Source organism: Narcine bancroftii, chromosome 14 (genome assembly GCF_036971445.1).
Source record: "Narcine bancroftii isolate sNarBan1 chromosome 14, sNarBan1.hap1, whole genome shotgun sequence".
NCBI classification, from domain to species: domain Eukaryota; kingdom Metazoa; phylum Chordata; class Chondrichthyes; order Torpediniformes; family Narcinidae; genus Narcine; species Narcine bancroftii.
In genome coordinates, this window is record NC_091482.1 from 38,176,356 (window position 1) to 38,199,930 (window position 23,575).

General features: G+C 44.3%; 1 protein-coding gene across 8 annotated transcripts in view; it reads right to left on the reverse strand.

Moving 5' to 3' along the window:
- Window positions 1–7,066: 7,066 nt before the first annotated feature.
- LOC138750035 (C-type lectin domain family 4 member A-like) overlaps window positions 7,067–23,575 on the reverse strand; it is a 97,767-nt gene continuing 81,258 nt past the window's right edge. For 7 of the 8 annotated variants that reach the window (XM_069912200.1, XM_069912199.1, XM_069912196.1 and 4 more), the window contains 2 exons: window positions 12,178–12,290; window positions 7,067–10,369 (listed from right to left, as the gene is read on the reverse strand). In XM_069912200.1, coding sequence (XP_069768301.1) covers window positions 10,177–10,369; window positions 12,178–12,290 — 306 coding nt within the window. In that variant the 3' untranslated portion in view covers window positions 7,067–10,176. The remainder of the gene's footprint in view (window positions 10,370–12,177; window positions 12,291–23,575) is intronic. The other variant, XM_069912201.1, reaches the window with a different exon arrangement.

The window sequence follows — 23,575 nt, forward strand, 5'->3', positions numbered from 1 at the left end:
AGAGTATTGGCCTCTAAACCACAACCACAAGAAAAACCAAGATCTATTGTAGTAAAATTCCTAAGATATACTACAAGAGAAAAGGTACTGGAGAAGACAATGGAAAAAGTAAGAGACGGCAACAAACCACTGGAGTATAAAGGGCAAAAAATCTTCATTTATCCAGATATAAGTTTTGAACTCCTAAAGAAGAGAAAAGAGTTCAATACAGCAAAGGCGATTTTATGGAAGAAAGGGTATAAATTTATACTAAAGCATCCAGCGGTATTGAAAATATTTATTCCAGGACAACAAAACAGACTATTCTCGGATCCAGAAGAAGCACGAAAATTTGCAGAACAATTACAAAAATAGACTGAGGGAGGAAGACGGGTAATGAGAGTAAAAATGATCACGATTGATATGTATGTGGGTAAAGACAAAAATAGACTGAGGGATGAAGACGGGTAATGAGAGTAAAAATGATCACGATTGATATGTATGCGGGTAAAGAGGTATAAGAGTGAATAGAGACAATGTGCATACGTGAATGTATCTGTACTTAGAGGAAAATATAGATAGTATAGACAAGAATTAATAAGGGAAGGTAATGGAATAGAGAGAATAAGGAGGGAATTAAAAGAGTGACCTTTGTGACATATGAAAAGTGAAATCTTTTCTGGGGGGGCTGGGTGGGGGGAAATAGCGGTCACTGCAAAATCAGTTGACGCTTGCGAGTGGATTCGCAAATCCAAATGGAGAGGGGAGATGTGGTTGTCCGACAAGGGATAAAGGACAACTCAGGAGGGGAAGGGGAGATTGGGGATAAAGAAGATATAAATAGGAGAATAAGGAAAATGTTGGATGTTGTAGGAATGTTGTCTTATAAAGAGTTGAAAATAAGAAAACAGAAATGGAAAAGGAGGAAAGGTAATGATGGAAAAACGGAAAGAGAAGATAAACAAAATATAAAAGGGCTACGCTGAACTATATGACTTTAAATATTAATGGAATACATAACCAAATTAAAAGGAAGAAACTACTAAATTTAAATGAATAAATGGATTCCATTAGAAAAAATAACATATAGGTTAAGAAATAATATTGAAATATTCGAACAAGTATGGGAGCCTTACATTAAATACAATAGCGAAAACCTACCGGGGACAAACATTACCTAAGTTGATGGAAGGAGAAGGAAAGAAAAGAATGGACTCAGTAGAATTTCTGGTGTATTTTTGTTGAATGACAACATTGTCTGACTGGCTTAATGCAACCTAGATTGTATACCTAAAATGGATGAGAGGGGGGGGTGGGGGGGTGGCTTGGGAGGAGGGAGTGGGGGGGAGAAAAAGTCACTGTATATGTGTGAAAAAGAATTAGTGTATATCATGGCTAATGTGATTTATGGTGTGAAAAATAAAAATTTTTTTAAAAAGTGTCATTTTCTCCCCTTTTTTCCCCCTCCCTTCCCTCCCTCCCTAACCCCCCCTTCCCATTTATTTAAAGTTCAATCGATAAGATACATTAATAAATGTCACTTAATAAAAATAAACAAGAAATTATTGTCTTTTATTTTTATATACTGAGTCAGTTCATTTCATTATCTTCTCCTTCTGTCATTTTAGGTGGTGGAGGTCCGTGGTAGGATTTCTCTATTGTATTTCATGTATAGTTCCCATATTTGTTCGAATATTGTGATGTTATTTCTTAAATTATATGTTATTTTTTTTCTAATGGAATACATGTACCATTGTTGTATTCTCAAGTTGTCTTCTAATTTCCAGGTTGACATAATACATTTTTTTGCTACAGCTAGGGCTATCATAATAAATCTTTTTTTGTGCTCCATCCAAATCGAGTCCAAATTCTTTATTTCTTATATTACTTAGAAGGAAGATCTCTGGGTTTTTTTGGTATATTGCTTTTTGTGATTTTATTTAATGTCTGTTTTAGATCTTCCCAAAATTTTTTCACTTTCTCACATGTCCAAATTGCATGTATTGTTGTTCTCGTTTCCTTTTTACAGTGAAAACATCTGTCTGATACTGTTGGGTCCCATTTATTTAACTTTTGGGGTGTGATGTATAGCCTGTGTAACCAATTATATTGTATCATGCGTAACCTCATGTTTATTGTGTTTCTCATAGTTCCGGAGCATAGCTTTTCCCATGTTTCATTCTTTATCTTTATGTTTAGATCTTGTTCCCATTTTTGTTTAGGTTTACAGTTTGTTTCCTCATTCTCCTTTTCTTGCAGTTTGATGTACATGTTTGTTATAAATTTTTTAATTATCATTGTGTCTGTAATCACATATTCAAAATTGCTTCCTTCTGGTAACCTCAGACTATTTCCCAATTTGTCCTTCAAGTAGGTTTTCAGTTGATGGTATGCAAACATTGTATCGTGAGTTATATTATATGTGTCCTTCTTTTGTTCAAAAGATAATAATTTATTTCCCGAAAAACAATTTTCTATTCTTTTGATCCCTTTTCTCTCCCATTCTCTGAAGGAAAGGTTATTTATTGTGAAAGGGATTAGTTGATTTTGTGTCAATATTAATTTTGGTAGTTGATAATTTATTTTATTCCTTTTTACGTGAATCTTCTTCCAAATGTTGAACAGATGGTACAATACTGGTGAATTCCTACGTTGCACCAATTTTTCATCCCACTTATATAGTATATGTTCAGGTATCTTCTCCCCTATTTTATCTAGTTCTAATCTGGTCCAATCTGGTTTTTCCTTTGTTTGATAAAAATCTGATAGGTATCTTAATTGTGCTACTCTATAATAATTCTTAAGGTTTGGTAGTTGTAAGCCTACTTGTTTGTACCATTCTGTTAATTTATCTAGTGCTATCCTCAGTTTCCCCCCTTTCCTTAAGAATTTCCTTATTAGTTTCTTTAGCTCCTTGAAGAATTTATCTGTTAGGTGAATTGGTAATGATTGAAATAGGTATTGTATCCTTGGGAAGATGTTCATTTTAATACAGTTTATCCTTCCTATCAGTGTTAGTGGTAAGTCTTTCCAGTGCTCTAAGTCGTCTTGTAATTTTTTCATTAATGGCTGATAATTTAGTTTATATAGATGGTCGAGATTATTATTTAGTTGTATACCTAGGTATCCAATTGCTTGTTTGCCATCTAAATGGTGATTCCTTTTTAAACTTTGTGAAATCTGCATTATTCATTGGCATTGCTTCACTTTTATTTGCGTTGATCTTGTACCCCAATACTTCTCCATATTCCTTCAATTTCTTATGCAATTCTTTTATTGATATTTCTGGTTCTGTTAAGTATATTATAACGTCATCTGCAAATAGACTAATTTTATATTCCTTCTCTTTTATTTTTATCCTTCTTATTTTATTTTCTGTTCTTATAAGTTTTGCTAGTGGTTCTATAGCTAGGAGGAAGTCACGTGATGGAGTAGTGACCGGTAAGGAAATACCAGCCCTCTCCAGAAAAGTTTAAAAAAAGTAAAGAAAAACCAAAGCCACAAACACAGAAACCATAACAAATTAAAAATAAAAGTGTGGAGAAAATGGCAGCAAAGAAAGAAAAACCAAAAACAATGGGAAGAAAAGAAGAAGGAAAGACATTGGAAGAGAAAGGTGAAGGCCTTACCTTTACGAGGAGGCCCGCCGTGGAGAGAGAAGCCCGCTCCAAGAGGTCAGTGGAAACCCTGAACTCAGGACTACAAAGATGGCTCACGGAGTCAAACAAAAGTGCGCAACCACGCATGCGCGATGCACAAGACAAAAACAACACCAACGGGAGAGGGGACCAGCTGAAGAGTAAATCTCCACAGCTGAAACAGACAAGTATAACATGACAGCAAGACTCCCAGCAGGAAAACATAGAAAATAATGGGAACACGAATGAAGGGAATAAAAATAGCAAATCAGAGAAACAACAGACAACCAACCCAGAGGAAGAAGACCAACACCTTTAATAAAAATAATAAAAACAAAAATACCCAACAAAATAAAATAAACAACCCAACAAGAAAATCAGAAGAGACAGAGGTAAAGGACACAGATCCTGGAGTGGACTCAGAAGAAGAGGAGGGAGAACATCAAACTCTACACAGAGAAATGGAAGATGAAGGGAAGGGACAGTACATGGATAAAAAAAATTAAAGAATATATGGAAACATTAAAAGAATGGCTGACACAAGAATTCAGTAAAATAAAAAGAAGAATAAAAGGTACAGAAGAAAAAGTGAATAGATTAGAGATGATCATGACAGAAATAGGAAAAAGAGTAGACAAGGTGGAAGAACAAGAAACAGCCATAGAAATGGAGATTGATGACTTAAAAAAAAATTAGAAGAATCTGATTTTTAAAAATTTAAAGAAACACAGGAGCTGTTAGCTCAGAAGATAGATATAATGGAAAACTATATTAGGAGAAACAATATAAAGATAGTGGGCCTTAAGGAAGATGAAGAAGGCAAAAATATGAAAGAATTTATAAAAGAATGGATTCCCAGGGTCCAGAATTACAGGAAGGAATGGAAATAGAAAGGGCACAGAGAACATTAGCCCCTAAATCACAACCACAACAAAAACCAAGATCCATTTTTGTAAAATTCCTAAGATATACGAAAAGAGAAAATATATTGGAGAAGGCAATGAAAAAAATAAGAGAAGACAAAAAACCACTGGAATACAAAAGTCAAAAAAAAATTTCTATCCAGACATAAGTTTTGAACTCCTAAAGAAGAGGAAGGAGTTTAACGCAGCAAAATCAACCCGATGGAAAAAAGGTTATAAATTTATGTTAAAATATCCATTGGTGCTTAAAATAATTATCCCAGGGCAGCAAAGCAAACTTTTCTCAGATCCGGAAAAAGCACAAAAATTTGCAGAACACCTACAAAACAGACAGAGAGTTGAAGAGATGTAACAAGAACAAAAAAATGACAACAAACTATATATAAAAAAGAAGAATAAAGTATAAGTAAGAACTAAGAAGGGAAAGAAAGGGAAGAAAAGGAAGAGAGTGAGCTTTGTTATATATGAAGATTAAAATCTTTTCTGGGGGGCTGGGTGGGGAAGAATAACAGTCACTGCAAAATCAATTGACGCTTGCGAGTGGGTTTGCAAATCCAAATGGAGAGGGGAGATGTGGTTGCCCGACAAGGGACAAAGGGCAACTCAGAGATGGGAGGGACTATTTGGGTTAAAGGAATTTTAGATATGGGAATAGTGGAAATATTTTATGTTTTAGAAATGTTCTCTTACAGTGTTCAAAAAAAGAAAACAGAAATGGATAAGAAGGGAAGGTGGTGATGAGGAAACGGAAAGGAAAGATAAACAAAGTATGAAATGGCCATGTTGAACTATATGACTTTAAATATTAATGGAATACATAACCAAATAAAAAGGAAGAAGCTGTTAAATTTACTGAAGAAAGAAAAAATTGATATAGCATTTGTGTAAGAAACACATCTAACTGAAGTGGAACACAAGAAATTAAAGAGAGATTGCATAGGATATGTAACAGTAGCATCATATAATTCAAAAGCCAGAGGAGTAGCTATATTAATCAATAAAAATGTACCAATCAAAATAGAAGAGGAAATAATAGATCCAGCAGGGAGGTATGTAATGATAAAATGTCAGATATATTCAGAATTTTGGAATTTACTCAATGAAGAAGATCAAAAATTAATGCAAGATATCTTTTTGAAGATCGCAGATATGCAAGGGAATATACTAATAGGAGGGGATTTTAATCTTAATTTGGATTCAAACATGAATAAAACTGGAAAAAAGACGAACAGAAAGAACAAAGTAACCAAATTTATAATTAAATCAATGCAGGAAATGCAACTTTTGGATATATGGAGGAAACAACACCCAAAGGAAAAGGAATATTCATATTATTCAGGTAGACATAAAACATACTCAAGGATAGATCTAATCCTGTTATCAGCCCACATTCAAGGAAGAGTTAAGAAAATGGAATATAAAGCTAGATTGTTATCAGATCACTCACCCCTGTTATTGGCAATAGAGCTAGAGGACATCCCACCAAGAATGTACAGATGGAGATTAAACTCCATGCTACTTAAAAGACAGGATTTTAGAGAATTCATTGAGTAACAAATTAAAATGTACTTTGAAATAAATACAGAATCAGTGAAAAATAAATTTATACTATGGGACGCAATGAAAGCATTCATCAGAGGACAGATAATAAGTTATGTAACTAAGATGAAGAAGGACTACAATCGAGAAATAGAACAATTGGAAAGGGAAATAACAAATACAGAAAAAGAATTAACAATAAGGGAAGATACAACTAAAAGAAGAGAATTGACAGACAAGAAAATAAAATATGAAACACTACAAACATATAAGGTGGAGAAGAACATAATGAAGACAAAACAGAAATATTATGAACTAGGAGAAAAAACGCACAAAATACTAACGTGGCAGCTTAAGACAGAACAAACTAAAAGAACGGTATTGGCATCAAGGAAAAAGGACAAACAAATTACATATAACCCAACAGAGATCAACAAAAACTTCAGGGAATTCTACAAACAATATCAAACTGAAAATGAAGGGAAAGAAGGCAAAATAGATGAATTTCTAACTAAAATTGAACTACCGAAATTACAAACAGAGGAGCAAAATAAATTAATAAAACCATTTGAAATAGAAGAAATACAGGATATATTAAAAAAACTACTGAACAATGAAACACCGGGAGAGGTTGGACTCCCAATAGAATTCTATAAAACATTTAAAAACTTATTAATTCCTCCTCTCCTGGAAGTAATGAACCAGATTGAAAAAAAAACCACAAAACATACCAGATTCGTGCAAAACAGCAATAATTACAGTAATACCAAAGATGGAGAAAGATCCACTAACACCACATGGCATAGACAATATCTCTAATTAACACAGATTATAAGATAATAGCTAAACTATTAGCAAACAGATTGGTCTAGTAAAACTAGACCAAACTGGATTTATTAATAAAAGATGAACAACGGACAATATCTGTAAATTCATTAACTTAATCCATGCAGTACAAGGAAACAAAATCCAACAGTAGTGGTTGCTTTAGACGCAGAGAAAGCCTTTGACAGAGTAGAATGGAATTATTTATTCAAAGTACTACAAAAATTCAACCTACCAGAGAAATATATTAATTGGATTAAAACATTATATAAAGGACCATTGGTGAAAGTGACAGTAAATGTATATATATCAAAACAATTTAACTTAAGCAGATCAACAAGGCAGGGATGTCCACTATCTCCCTCACTGTTTGAATTTGCATATTTGAAGTATTATTGTAATTTTTCTTTCTTTATAATTGAATCACCTTGACTTCTCACTTTACACACGCAGATTAATATTTACTTTGTTTATATAATTGATATTGATGTTTTTCTCTTTGATTATTCTTCATTTTGACTGCATGTTGATTGAGAATTCTTAAAATAAAATATTCAAAAAACCTGTGTGGATGAACAGAGGGATCTTAGGGTTCAATCCATCCATCCCTCAAGGTCACCACGCAGGTTGATAGGATGGTTAAGAAAGCTGAATGCTGGGCTTCATTAATGGGGGATTGAGTTCAAGAGACAATAGGTCATGTTGCAACTCGACAAATCTCTGGTGAGTCCACACTTGGAATATTGGGTTCAGTTCTTGTCACCTCATTACAGGAAGGATGTGAAAGTTATGTAAGGGGACAGAGGAGATTTACTAGGATGTTACCAGGATTGGAAGACTTGATACATGAGGCAAGGTTTGCAGAGGTGGGACTTTTCTCTTTGGAGTATAGAAGGGTGAGAGGAGACAATAGAGGCCTACAAGAGACATAGATAGAGGTGGACATCCAATGCCTCTTTCCTAGGGCAGGAATAGCAAATATGTACCAAAGGATGTCCGTCTTATTCATGGATCCTTCCCACCCACCTGCCCATGACCCCCTAAACACATCCTAACCAAGGATCCATCCCACCCATACTGTTCCCACCTGCCCACATCTCTCTAAATATATTCCATACATGGATCTATCCCACCCACAGTGGTCACACCAGCCCTCTAATCCCATTCGATCCATAGATCAGTCCCATCAACACTTGTCTCTGCCCATATCCCTCAAAACCCATCCTATCTACGGATCCATCCCACCCACACTGGTCCCACCTGTCCACATCCCTCTAAATTCATGGATAAGTGCAAACGAGTTAGAGAGTCAAGAGGTCATGTAGCAGCTCTACAAATCTCTGATGAGACCACAGTTGGAGTATTGTGTTCAGTTCTGGTCACCTCATTACAGGAAGGATGTGGAAGCTATGGAGATGGTGCAGAGGAGATTTACGTTACCTGGGATTGGAGGACATTTCTCATGAGGCATGGTTAACAGAGATGGGACTTTTCTCTTTGGAGTGTAGAAGAATGTGTAATAGAGGTTTCCAAGAGACATAGGGTGAACAGCCAGCACTTTGTTCTCAGATCAGGAATAGCTAACACCAGAAGGCATCTGTACAAAGTGAAGGGAGTGAGGTTTAGGGGAGATGTCAGGGTATTTTTTTTAAATCACAGAGAGTTGTGTGGGCCTGGAATACCTTGCCAGGGGTGGTGGTGAAGGCTGGAATAATAGGGGCATTCAAAAGACTCTTAGATAAGTATGTCGACCTTCATAAATCAACATTATTGAGTTGGATGGGGTGCTCTGGTGACATTCCACAAGACATTGGTAAGGGAAAATTTTCAGTTTTGGTCATCTAACTAGAGGAAAGATTATCAATAGATAGAAAGAGTGCAGAGATGATTTACTAGGATGTTTCACAAACATCAGGAATTGAGTTACAGGGAAAGATTAAACAGGTTTGAATTTTATTCCATGGAGCATGGAAGAACAAGGGGAGATTTGATGGAGATGTACAACATTACGAAGTGATCAAGATCTCTGGACAGTTGCCATTGAAGATTGATGATTACAGAGTATGGAAGTACCACCGATGTTGGAGATGCACCATTTGGAGGATCACATTCCACTTCAGTCCTGCTGGTGTCGTCGAGGGCATGAGTATCAATAAGGGTGTCACAGGGAGTCAGGGGATGGTGATGTAGGGGGGGGGGCAGTCTGGGCTCTGAAGCCTCCTTGTCAACTCCCCCATGCCAAAGGAAACAGGGAGAGAGAAGGGGAAAGGGAGAGAGAAAGATAGAATGAGGAAGAGAGAGAGAGAGACAGAGGGGATAGAGGTAGGGGACAGAGAGAGGGGGTGAGAGGGATTAGTGAAGAGGAAAGGGAGGGAGAAGGGATGAAGAGAGAAGGGAGAGCAGGGGGAGAGAGAGGAGGGGTAGAGAGAGTGGGGTAGGGAGAGAGATGGGGGATAGAGATGGGGAGAGAGTGGGGGCAGAGAGTGGGGGGCATAGAGTGGGCGGCAGAGAGCTTGGTGCATTTGGATGCCAACCACTTCACACACAGATGGGAAGGAGCGGCTACAGTCCTCGACGAATCACTGGTGCCCTTGCAGCCACCCGCAGTCCTGCCGTGACTCTGGGGTCCTGGCCAAAGGATCATCTGGCTGTCTGCGGGACCAGAACCTGCTGTGGGGAGGGCAAGACAGAGGGAATGTATTGTCAGGTGGGTTAGAGAGAGGAGAATCTATTGGGGAGATGGCTAGGGAGGGGGTGGGGGGAAGGTGGGGGAGGAGAGGGGCGGAAAGAAGGAATTGGGGAGAGAGGATGGGAGTAGGAGGGAAAGTGGAGATTGGGAGGGGGTGGTAGCATGGGTGAGTGAGGAGAGAAGGGAGGGTGAGAGAGAGGAGAGAGGGGAGGGTAAAAGAGGGGAAAGAGAGAGGTGGAGAGGTTAGATAGGGGTGAGGAGGGAGGGAGTAAAGGGGGAGAGGAGGGTAGAGAGAGGAAGGAGAGAGGAGAGGGAGGGGAGAGAGAAGGGGACAGAGGGGGAGGGAGAGAGAGTGGGAGGGGGAGAGAGAAGAGAAGAGAGGGGGAGAGAGAGGGAGGGAGGGAGAGAGAGGGAGGGAGGGGGAGAGAGGGAGGAGGGGGGAAAGGGGGAAAGAGGGGAAAGGGTAGGAGGGAGTGGAGGGGGTGAGGGGAGGGGGAGAGAGGGGAAGGGGAGAGAGGGGAGGGGGAGAGAGGGGATGGTTGGCATTAGGAGGGAGGGGGAGGGATGGGGTGATGGGCGGAAATCATATATCAATGCTGCTCCGGGCTCGTTGGAAGACTTGGTGCATTCGGATGGCGACCGCCTCACACACAGATGGGAAAGAGCGGCTGCAGTCCTCGTCAAACCACCGGCGCCCTCGCAGCAGCCCGCAGTCCTGCCCTGAATCTAGGGAACCGGCCAAGGGATCGTCTGGCTGTCTGCGGGCCCAGAACCTGCTGTGAGGGGAAGAGAGAAGGAGGGTATAGTCAGGGGGATTAAAAAGAGGAGAGTCTATTGGAGAGATGGGTAGTGAGAGGATGGGGAGGAAAGGGAAGGCGGAGAGAGGGGTGGGCTAAGAGGGAGAAAGTGGGAAAGGGTAGTGAGGAAGGGGAGAGGGGAAGGAGAGAGAGGGGAAAGGGGAGAGAGGGGAAAGGGGAGAGAGGGGGAGAGAGGAAAGGGGAGAGAGGGAGGAGAAGGGAAATAGAGGAAGGGTAAGGGTGAGAGAGGATGCAAGAGAGGAAGGGGCGGGAAAATGAGGAGAGGAGGAGGGAGAGGGGGAGAGGAGGAGGGAGACAAGAGAAGGGGAGAGAGGAGGGGATGAGAGAAGGGGAGAGAGGAAAGTGGGAGAGAAGAGGGTGAGAGGAAGGGGGAGTGAGAGGAAGGGGGAGTGAGAGGAAGGGGGAGTGAGAGGAAGGGGGAGTGAGAGGAAGGGGGAGTGAGAGGAAGGGGGAATGAGAGGAAGGGGAAGGGAGGGGGAAGGGAGAGGAAGGGGAGAGTGGAAGGGGGAAAGAGGAAGGGGAGAGAGAACAGGGGTGAGAGAGAACAGGGGTGAGAGAGAACAGGAGTGATAAAGAACAAGGGTGAGAGAGCTGGGAGGGGGAAGGGGGAGAGTGGAGGGGTTGGGGAGAGAGGAAGGGGTGAGAGCAGGGAGAACAGGGGTGAGAGAGTGGGGAGAGAGAAGAGGGAGAGAGGAGGGGGGATAAAGGAAGGAGTGAGGGGGAGAGAGGAGGAGAAGGGAGGAGGGGAGAGGAAGGGGTGAGGAGGGGCGAGGAGGGGAGAGGAAGGGGTAGAGGAAGGGGTAGAGGAAGGGGTAGAGAGGAAGGGGTAGAGAGGAGGGGGTGAGACCAGGGAGGAGAGAGCAGGGGTGAGAGGGAGCATGGAGAGAGGAAGGAGGAGGGAAGGGGAGAGAGGGAGGGGAAGGGGAGTGGAGGGGGTTGCGATAAATGGGAGAGAGTAGGGGGAGAGAGGAGTGGGGATAAAGGAAAAGGAGTGAGGGGGAAAGAGGAGGGGAGGGTAGGAGAGGGGAAGGGGAGGAGGGGGGTAGAGAAGAGGGGGTAGAGCAAGGGGTAGAGAGGAGGGGCAGAGATGAGGGGGAGAGAGGAAGGGGAGAAGGGGGTAGAGGAGGGTGGAGAGAGGAGGAAGAGAGTGGAGGGTATGGAGTGGAGGGGATGGTGTAGAGAGTGGAGGGGAAAGAGTGGAAGGGAGTGGAGGGGGAGAAAGTGGAGGGGGAGAAAGTGGAGAGGGGAGAAATGGATGGGTGAGAGGGAGGAGAGAATGGGGAGGCAAGAGAAGGGAGGGGGAGTGAGGGAGAGGAGGAGGTGGGCGAGGAGGAGAGAGGATGTGGCGAGAGTAGGGAGATAGATGGAGATAGGGGAGAGGAGTGGCAGTGAGGCGGGCATAGGGGAGAGGAGGTTGGAGCGGTGGGGGAGAGAGTGGAGAGACGGGGAGAGGTGTGAGTTGATTGGGTGAAGGGGAGAGGGGTGGGCGGTGAGGGAGTGGGGAAGGGGTAGAAGAGAGGGGGGATGGAGAGAGAGAGATAGGGGAGAAAGAGGGGGAGAGGGAGTGGAGAGAGGGGCAGTAGAAGAGGGGGATGGGGTGGTGGGACGGTGGGTGAGAGAAGGCAGAGAGGGGGAGAAAGTGCAGTAAATTAAGAGAGAGGGAGGGAGTGAAAACAGCAGAGAGGGAGAGAGGACAGTAGAGAGAGCGGGAGACAGACAAGAGGGTACACCAGAGGGCCTTTCTCTGTCCACCCACCCCAACTCACACTGAGCTGTCAATGACTGGGGTTCCATCCATCCAGACCCAAGTCCCCTCTGTCAGCAAGTCCGTCAGTCCGATCCACCGGGGTAAACCCCCACTGTGGTTCGCCAGGAACATCTGTGGGAGGGGAGGAAGAGAGGGTCAGGGAGTGTCAGTTGACCTCAAAGCCCCTCTGTCCTTCTACCCTGAGGTCTCAATGCCGGATTAATTTCGTTGCAAAATATGGGCCTGCATTTTCAAGCGCTCATTGTTAAAAGTTATCATTTCTCATTCAGTGATTTTGCACTTGCTCCATGACTGTAGTATGATACTCCTCAATTTTTTGGATGACCTTTAATCGTGGTTATTATTTTAATACATTAATTAATGTGAGTGTGGCATCCATGTGATACATATACAACACATACATACGAAGGGATTTGAATATGAGTGACAGCCGCTCCATAAAGATGGAAATGAAAATGTGCCGCAGCTGAACAGTGAAAACACGTTAAAGTTTGCATTTTTATGATGCCCAGACATTACTGATACATTACAGATTTATTTGTATTAAACCATCGGTTACCAAGTCTGAACTGGGGCCAGAGAGAGAGAAACCTGGGTGTAACGTGACTGCACTCAGAGTCTTGTGAGGAGCAAATGCACAGTTTTAATAGCTTACGGTCAATTCACCTCAGGTGAATCTGAGGTAAGCCGGGAAAACCAAGGTTTATATTGGTTAGGTGAGGGTGGAGCCCACCATCTGAGCAATACTTAGACAGTGAATTCCAGTTCACAGCATTCACCCCTTCCTTCAGAATAGAGCCTGTGGGTGAAAAACAGAGACCATTCATTCAAAAATGACAATACTTTACAAATATTTACGTTAAGTCTGTCAGGGAGTCTGGAGCACTGCAGTACTGGAGGACTTTGGGCTTCCTGGATACCCTGTGGTACAGGGTCAGTGGGTCTTGACGTCAGATCATGGGGTGGATTGGTCCACTTTCCGAGCAGTGTCCTCCGGGACCCTGAGTGGGGTACTTGGCAGTTCCTGACTCTCTTGAAGTATCGGACTCTCAGTTCCGGTGGGTGCCAGGTCTTTGCTCGAGATGGCATCCTCTCTGTCATCAGGGTATGCCATGTGGGTATACATTGGGTTAGCCTGCAGCAGGTGCACCCTCTTGATCAGGGGGTTTTGCTTCTCCTCACATGCTTTCTTAGCAGGACTGGCCCTGGTGCCATTAACCAAGCCAAGACAGTAGTCCCAGATGTGGATTTCCTCTGGAATGTAAACATGAGCTTGTGAGGAGTTAAGATGGTCACTGTGCAGAGGAGTGGAGCGCCGTGTGTAGGACTTTATGCCAGTGTGAGTTTGGAAGGACTTTGGAATGGAGAACCAATTTCAATGCCTGCCATACAGTCACGTTCTCTTTTTCAACTTGTCCGTTCCCCCAGGGATTGTAGTTGGTCGTCCTGCTTGAGGCGATGCCCCTTATGAGCAGAAACTGGTGTAGCTCTTCACTCATAAATTATGATGCTATGGATGTAGCTGTGATACCTGAACAGGGTGAAAATAGAGTGGTCATGTCTGGGCAGGAGATGGCAAATGCAAAAAATGAATACTCATTAATGATACTAAGAATGTACACGTTTCCATTGGCAGAAGGGAGGGGACCTTTGAAATCGATATTGAATCATTCGAAGGGGCGGGATTCATTTATCAGGTGCGCTTTATTGGGACTGTAGAAGTGTGGTTTGCACTCCGCACAGATCTGGCAATTTCCCTGATGTCTTCTGCCTGGTTGTTTGCCTTGACGAAATGAGCCATGAGAGTGATGCCCAGGTGGCAAAGCTCATTGTGCAAAGGCACAGCTTCCTCGTAACAAGACATCTGGAGACTCATTGAGAGTACCTGGCCTTTATGCTGTATCATAATTATAGGTGGAGAGTTCGATCCTTCACCCAGCGATCTTATTTTATTTTGCCGTTTTTAAACATAAATGCCACCGATTGCTGGTCGGTGAGCAGTGTAAATTTTGTGCCGGCCAGATAATGCCTCCAGTGCCTGATGGGCTCTACAACGGCTTGAGCCTCTTTCTCCACAGATGGGTTCCAAAGCTCATGGCCTTGCAGGGAGTGGGGAAAAAAAGCCTGCCTGCCTGGTTAAAGGTAGCAGCCAGAGCCCTGTCAGAGGCATCGCTTTCCACCTGGAAGGGCGCATTATCATCCACCACATGCATGGTGGCCTTTGCGATGTAGCTCCAAACATAGCCAAAAGTCACCTGGGCTTTGGCCAACAATGGGAAAGAGGTGGACTTATAGAGGGCGAACTTTATCTGGCGTAAGTGAGGGACCCACTGGGCATAGTAGGAGTACAAGCCCAGGCACCTCCTTAAGGCTTTCATGGTCTAACAGGAGGCACATTCGATCAGAGACAGGGCTAATAATGCCATTCTCCACCACACAGCCCAGGATCAACAGACGTTTCATCCGGAACACGCACTTACTGGAGTTGTATGTGAGGTTCAGGGCTTTGGCCACGTGGAGAAACCTCTGGAGATTGGCATTAATGTCTACCAGAGAGTGTCCACAAATGGTGACATTGTCACGATAAGGGAAGGTGGCCTTCAACCCAATTTCATTGACCATTTTGTCCATCTGTCTCTGGAAGACTGAGACCCCATTAGTGATGCCAAAAGGGACCCTCTAGAACTGATAGAGCTGTCCGTCTGCCTCAAATGCTGTGTAGAGGCAGTCCTCGGAATGGATCGGTAACTGATGGCATGCAGCTTTCAGGTCAATGGTCGAATAGACCTGATACTGCAATTTTGCTTCCCATGCCCAAAATTCGAGGAGGGGGTATGCGTCCAGGAATGTGTAACAATCCATTGTTTGGCTGTGGTCAATCACTAGCCTGGACTTTTCTTCCCCTTTCATGACTACCACCATGACACTTCATGGACTGTTGCTGGGTTCAATTATGTTTTCTTTGAGCAGCCGTTGTGTCTCGGTTCTAATGAATTCCCGAAACCCCGGACAGTATCACCTGCTCTTAGCGGCTGTTGGCTTGCAATCAGGAGTCAGATTCGGAAACAGTTGGGGGGCATCAATATTTAGGGTGGAAAGACTGCATGTGACTTTTGTGACCCTCCGTTCCGCACAGTGATTGGGGGAAGTGGTCACACTTTTAAGGTGACACAGGAAGTCCAGGCCCAGTAACACAGGAGCACACAAATCCTTCAGTACATACAATCAGAACTTATGCAATCCTCCCCCACCATCCCTTTCCAGTTAGATGTACTATATAATAGCCCTGCAGCGGTTGCAGGGGAAAATTGGTTGGTTGGGGTTGGGTGTTGAGTTTTTCCTCCTTTGTCTCTTGTCAGTGAGGTGAGCTCTGCGGTCTTCTTCAAAGGAGGTTGCTGCCCGCCGAACTGTGAGGCGCTAAGATGCACGGTTTGAGGCGATATCAGCCCACTGGCGGTGGTCAATGTGGCAGGCACCAAGAGATTTCTTTAGGCAGTCCTTGTACCTCTTCTTTGGTGCACCTCTGTCACGGTGGCCAGTGGAGGGCTTGCCATATAACATGATATTGGGAAGGCAATGGTCCTCCATTATGGAGATATGACCTACCCAGCGCAGTTGGATCTTCAGCAGCGTGGATTCGATGCTGTCGGCCTCTGCCATCTCGAGTACTTCAATGTTAGGGATGAAGTCGTTCCAATGAATGTTGAGGATGGAGCGGAGACAACGCTGGTGGAAGTGTTCTAGGAGCCGTAGGTGATGCCGGTAGAGGACCCATGATTCGGAGCCGAACAGGAGTGTGGGTATGACAACGGCTCTGTACTGCAACCAATTTTCCCCTGCAACCGCTGCAACCGTGTCTGCCTGTCCGCATCGGACTTGTCAGCCACAAACGAGCCTGCAGCTGACGTGGACATTTTACCCCTCCATAAATCTTCATCCGTGAAGCCAAGCCAAAGAAAGAAAGAACAATAGCCCTGGATCATTGCAGGTGCACAACGAGGAAAATGCAATAGTCCATCGAGTACACTCTTAAGTTGTACTGCAGACAGTCACAGAGTTTACACAGCTCTCTGTGGAGCCAGTGTCTACTAAGCAATTAGTCAAATGTCCATTTGCCCTTGCTCTGGACACCCCGTTGTTCCCCATGCTGTTGCCAACTCTCTCTTCTTAGGCCACAGGCAGTCAAGATGGCATCCTCCCATGAGACGTGGCAGGATGGCTGCCCTCCATCTTGATCTGATGACTAGGTGGTGCCAACCTCGAGGCGTGACAATATGACCACCATGGTCTTCTGTGATTCCTTATGTCCAGTGCCGGTTCCTGCCATGAGGAGCAGCAAGACACAGGGGGTGAGCAGCATGGAGACTTGGGTCTCAGGAATGGGTCAATCTATGATTCGGGGGTTGCACACGGGGTCACCCTCTTTGGGTTCCCTTTAGCCCAACAGACCACCCACAGCCCTCACTTATCGCATACTGAGCACACGGTGTTCTTCGTGAGGCATCAGGTGCTGTGCCTGTCCACAGAAGTAGCTTCCCCAGTTGCACGTGGCCGCAGTGGTCGGCATTAGGGTTGTGGGGGTCACAGGTGCCCCAATGACCTGGTCCTCTGAAAAAGCGCCACTTTTGTCCGTGAGGTCATCAGCTCCCAGGTGGGCCTGTTCTAACATTTTTGCCAGCTCCAGGGTGTTGGCCATGTCTTTCTTCCCTGACTTTAGCAGTCGCTGCTTCACGAACCTTGACCTCACTCCTGCCACGGGGGTGAACCAGATTTGTTTCTCCTCTATCACCCAGGCTGTGGCCACTCATAGTGGCATTTTCTGGTCAGGGCCCACAGTTCGAGACCATAGTCATCCAGCGACTCACCCGGACGCTGCCGACATTGAGAGAGTTGGTGCCTCACCAGCTCGTCTTTCTAGGGCCTCATATAGTGGACCTTCAAGCCTTCTATGGCCGACTCATAGGTAACACAGTCTCTGATGACAAAGAACCCTCTGGGACCAATTCGAGAGAGAAGTGCTGATCTCCGGAGACTATTGGAGTTGAAGACGTCTTGTGTTGCTGTCAGGCAAGACTGGAAGCACTTCAACCAGTAGGCGAATTCCTTCGGGGCCTCCAGGTCAACCTGGAGCGTGCCTGAGTTCAAATGGGCTTCAAAGTTAAGCTATTAAAATTGTAAAGTGACTGATTGCACTCAGAGACAAGTGAGGAGTTCAAATATGCTTTTAATAGCTTCCAGTCAATGGTCAGTTGACAAAATAGCACTCAAGTGAATCTGAGGTAAGGCGGGGAAACCAGGGTTTATAATAGGGTAGGTGAGGGTGGAGCTGGGGAGGAACCAGCCATCTGAACAATATATATTCACTGCTCTGGGGCTGCCAGATCACATTCCAGGCAAATCAATTAAAGCTATCTGAATTAACTACTTCAGCCATTTGACCAACAAGCAGCCAAGCTTACAAATGCATAATATTTTTAAAACATAGCAGTGCTGACTGATTGCCAATAGAGTCAAACGATCTGTCAATAGGCAGCCAATTCATAAAATGCTTCCCACGTAAATTCAGCTGTCCAGGTTTCACAACCTGTCAAATGCGATTTGAATTGTCAAAAGGCTGTAGAACGCACCCAGTGACTCTAACGATGCCAGCCCATTCCCGACTTAATATTTTTCTGCCCAGAAGTTTCGCTCTCCATTATTAACTTTAATGGTTTAAAATGATGGTGAAACTATCCATGCTCATATGATCTTTCTTTGGCTTGGCTTCGCGGACGAAGATTTATGGAGGGGGTAAAAAGTCCACGTCAGCTGCAGGCTCGTTTGTGGCTGACAAGTCCGATGCGGGACAGGCAGACACGATTGCAGCGGTTGCAGGGGAAAATTGGTTGGTTGGGGTTGGGTGTTGGGTTTTTTCTCCTTTGCCTTTTGTCAGTGAGGTGGGCTCTGCGGTCTTCTTCAAAGGAGGTTGCTGCCCGCCAAACTGTGAGGCGCCAAGATGCACGGTTTGAGGCGTTATCAGCCCACTGGCGGTGGTCAATGTGGCAGGCACCAAGAGATTTCTTTAGGCAGTCCTTGTACCTTTTCTTTGGTGCACCTCTGTCACAGTGGCCAGTGGAGAGCTTGCCATATAACACGATCTTGGGAAGGCGATGGTCCTCCATTCTGGAGACGTGACCCATCCAGCGCAGCTGGATCTTCAGCAGCGTGGACTCGATGCTGTCGACCTCTGCCATCTCGAGTACTTCGACGTTAGGGATGTAAGCGCTCCAATGGATGTTGAGGATGGAGTGGAGACAACGCTGGTGGAAGCATTCTAGGAGCCGTAGGTGGTGCCGGTAGAGGACCCATGATTCGGAGCCGAACAGGAGTGTGGGTATGACAACGGCTCTGTATACGCTTATCTTTGTGAGGTTTTTCAGTTGGTTGTTTTTCCAGACTCTTTTGTGTAGTCTTCCAAAGGCGCTATTTGCCTTGGCGAGTCTGTTGTCTATCTCATTGTCGATCCTTGCATCTGATGAAATGGTGCAGCCGAGATAGGTAAACTGGTTGACCGTTTTGAGTTTTGTGTGCCCGATGGAGATGTGGGGGGGCTGGTAGTCATGGTGGGGAGCTGGCTGATGGAGGACCTCAGTTTTCTTCAAGCTGACTTCCAGGCCAAACATTTTGGCAGTTTCCGCAAAGCAGGACATCAAGCGCTGAAGAGCTGGCTCTGAATGGGCAACTAAAGCGGCATCGCCTGCAAAGAGTAGTTCACGGACAAGTGTCTCTTGTGTCTTGGTGTGAGCTTGCAGGCGCCTCAGATTGAAGAGACTGCCATCCGTGCGGTACCGTGCGGAAGCTCATATGATAATTGAAGACTAAATATCAAGCAAGGATAAAACAGATGTCTGTGTATATTGGGAGCAATTCTTCCAGACTACTGTTAATTATGATTTTTACATGTGAATTGACGTCAAATCATTTCTCTGTCTTTAGAAGGGAGATATGCAAGATGTAAAACATAAGACTGTAACAATCAATTCAGAGATGTCTATCAAATTTGTATGCAAGAATAAGGAGTTAAACAAGCACTTACCTGTGTGAAGTTTGAAGATTATTATTCAGGAGGTGGTGAGTCAGCGTGGGATCCCGTCCACGCATTCGCAGCATTACAGTCCAGTAGAGAGAAGCCACTGAACTTAAATGCACTAAATTAAATGAACCAACCAATACATGAACCTAAGACTGAGCATCTTTATCCATTATCAAGAAAAAAAGAGGGGAGGGAGAGGTGGGCACGTTGACTCACCAACTCCCAGGTAAGCGCTTGTTTAATTCCTCATTATTCTTCACAATGTATGTTGGTTCACCAACGTGAGAGTTTGTAGCTCAGTGACATCTCCTTCGGGTGGTCTGACAGACCATAATCAGTTCAATGAGTCCACTTCCTGCAGTCTTGTTCAATCTGCCGCATGTAGGATGGAAGCCATGAAACTCTGCCCCTTTGAGTTTAATGGTTTGTTTTAGAACCTATTAAAGGTTCTCTCATTACTCCATCCCACCTGGCGAATGATACCCCATATAGGGACCTCAGCCCTTTTGGCTGCCAAGGTTGCTGCCGCTCTAGTTGAATGGGACCCAAACTGAGAAATATCCACTCCAGCCACTCTCATGACCTCCTGCAGCAATCTGGTTTCCGTCTGCCAGAAACTGCTGATGGGTTTCTTATAGCATATAAAGAGGTATTTTTCATTTCGTCTAATATGTTTTGTACATACAACATATCTTTGTAAACAATCTAACACACATAATCCTTCATCTTCCCCATATGCATATAATGAGAATTCTGCCCCAATTCTCCTTTGTCTGTTATGTTTCAAAATGTCTGTAACTTGAATGCTTACACAGTCCTCCTCCCAACGCATATCATCCATGTGAATGTGAGACAAAGTTTGTACTCTCTGGGCCGATGTTAAGGCCACCAGCTTCATCAGCTTATGGGACAGGCTACATAAATCCAACTGGAAGTTGGTGACAGTAGCCTTAGATAGTCCAAAACAATCTTTACATTCCAAATATCCTTCTATCGGGGTACCGGAGGACACAAGTGGAATACTCCTTTCATAAACCTTTTGATCAGTGAGAGGTTCATCATCTAATGCTCAGAGACCTGGAGATTCACTGTGCTGTAGCTGGCCCCCTGCACATAGAACATATCAATTAGAAAACTCAGTACACCACCAATAGAGGCTGACTGTTCATTCAGTCTGATTTTGGCACAGTACTTTTTCCATTTCCCCACATAGAAGGCATACAATTTTTGAGTAGATTTTCTCCAAGATGCCCGCAGGATGTCCAGAGTTCTTGGCTGCAGAGTGTTTATGTCGATCCTTGCTCTGCAATCCTGCAACCTAACAGACTTAAGTGAGACAATGGATGAGATATCTTTGACACTGGGAGATTAGCAGACCCCTGCTTTTCGTGAATATCAGCAGAGTCCCCACTATAAGCCTATGGAGTATGGGGAACCAACATTGGAAAAGCCAATTAGGCACTACCAGCAATCCGGAGGCACCATCTTCCTGTATTTATTCAGGCATTTCACCACCAAGGTGAACGGGGAAATACATAAAAGTTAAATTTTGACCAGTCTAGGGTAAAGGGATCAATGGCCTCTGCTTGGGGATCCGGCAGCCAGGACACAAACCTTGGAACCTGGGCATTAAGCCTGGATGCAAACAAATCGATCTCCGGCATGCTCAAGGTGTCTGCTAGCAGTTTAAAATATTTCTTACCCAGTCCACTTAGTTCTATCATTGAATTTCCTGGACATCAGCTCTACCTGTACATTGATCTGCCCCGGCAGGTAGGTGGCTGTAACCCCAATGCTCCTCTGAATATACTGGTGCAAAGTCTCAATGGCTAACAGGAAGAAGATTTAAGGCCTCCCATATTATTGAAGTAGACCACAGCTGAAGTGTTATCCAACCTCAGCAGTACATGAATGTCAGCTTCCCTCACACAAAAAGACTTTAGTGCTAGAAACCCCACTACCATTTCCAAATAATTGATGCCTGATTTAGAGGACTCACTGAGTTCTATGTCCATTCATCTGCCTCCAGAAGAGATCTTTAGATTTGTGGTTCCCCAGCCTTCACCACTGACATCTGACCTGACCTCCACGTCCACCTTTCTGAGCTCGATCCTCACGTCAGCCTGCAAGATATGGTCGATCCACCATATCAGGTTGAATCTGGCCTCATTAGTTAACCTCATGGGCCTGTCAAAGTGTCCCCTGGCTGCCTTTAAGAGCAGATATTTTGTCCCTTTCCAGGAACCTATAATGTAGCAGGCCATGTTGTACTGCCAGGAAATCCACCACCAGTTTCCCAATCAACCTGCCCACTTTTCTTATGGAGGAATGACACTCTGTCATGAGCCCTCTGCAGGCAGTCCTGATCTCTGCCACTTTATCCTCTGGCAGTGCAAGTCTTGTTTTCTGTATCAATAATGAAGCCGATAAATTTTAACCACTTTGTAGGCACCAACTCTGATTTCTCGGGATGTATGAGAAACCCCACATGGCTTAATAATCTCAAGGGGGCTGCTACTGCCCTTTTTGTTTCCTCAAATGATCTGCCCACAATAAGAGTATTGTCTAGGTAATCTATTACCATGTGCCCCTCTTTCCTGAGCTTGGCAAACACCAGCTTCAGTAACTTGGTAAATGCCCTGGGCACCGAGCTCAGCCCATTTGGCAAAGCCTTATACTGCCATAGCTCTCCCTTCCAGGAAAATGTTAAGAACTTCCTGTGGTGTGGGCAGATCGTAACCGAATAATATGTATCTTTCAAATCTATCGAAGCCATGTAATAGCCCTTACTTAAAGCAGGCAACACAGAATATATGTAATCCATTTTAAAGTGCCTGTACAAGACATTCATTAAGATTTGAGAGATGCAATATCACTCTAGTGCCACCACTTCTTTTGTGTCGTGAGAAGATGTTTGATACGAACTCATGTTTTTTATGGCTACAACGTTCAATAATGTTTTTCCTTTTTAACACCATGATCTCGGCATGTACAGCCTCTATCAGTTGCGGTCTGTAAAAAGACCCTTCCTCTGTATCGGAGGGGATTTCTGTGGGTCAAATTTGATTTTATACCCCTTCACTGTCTGCCAAATAGAAGCATCAGTGGTAATATTACACCATCTATCATAGAATAATATTAATCAACTGCTAACCGTTAAAGCCTTGTAATTATCGAGTACTTAATTGTAAATGCGTTCACTTCCTCGACCCGCTTAGTCTGTGGGCTGGTGCATTTTGGGCCCACCTCCACAAAGCACTTTGAGTGCGAAAATTCTACTGCCGCTGTCTCCACAGAGGGCAAAAAGTCCTGGCTGTAGCCGCTTGGAACGGCAATCTGCCTCAGATAACCCACTTAAATTCCCCGCATACCTAAACATTACAGGTTCTCTTGCCTGTGCTCTCGAACCTCTGACCATGCCAGCCGCTGCCTTCTGCTGCTCATTCAAATATTTCAATTGTTTGCTGAGATCATCACCAAATAGAAATTCCATTACAGGGTTAGGTGGCCTTCACAAATGAGCATTGTGTATTTAGATCGGGCTTGATCAGCTTCTTCCTGAAGGCATTCAGTTCATAGTTTGCAAGGGATAACAGCCCTAGAGCGTCTTGTTGAGTCTCCAAAAATACCTGTGAGAGCAATTTTGCGAATGCAGATACCTTTAGCCAATGACCCCTGTAGCCTTTGTAATTTGATGTCTTTTGCCCTTGTGGGGACCTTCAAATTGTCCCATATCACAGGGCTTATGTTAGGCACGTTCTACAGAGAGCAGTTAACAGGGAGGGGGTACTTCTTGATGGATTCTCCTGAAAAACTTTCAACACCATTTAAGTTATTGACCCCACAATATCATCTTCTAGTAGCTGGCCCATACCCTTCTGTACTGCAAAATGGTATATTCCCCTCCTGACTGGCCTGAGCAGTGTATGGGGATTTGGGTGGCTTGGCCTTCATTACCGGCCCTTCATGATCTTCCCATGTATAATCATTAATGTCCTTCCCCTGCTCTGATGGTGTAGAAAACCTGGTCACCATGGCCGTCACCATTTCTTCCAATTTGTCCAGATGACTGACAATTTCGTCGTTAGTCGAGGCCTTTGCTCTCTGGCAGGTCTTGCTCTCAGCCCCCGATTGTGCGGGTGCCTGTCATGCTGAGACCATGACCTTCTTCAGGCTTTTTCTGATTATTCTCACCTGTCGAGTGGACAGCTTCGCTACACAACATGTTAAGTTTGGCTCAGGTCCTACCTGCTCTTGTGCGGGGTACTCCCCCTCAATTCCACTCTATATACTGAGGTTCAATCATTTCATGCAGGGGCATAAC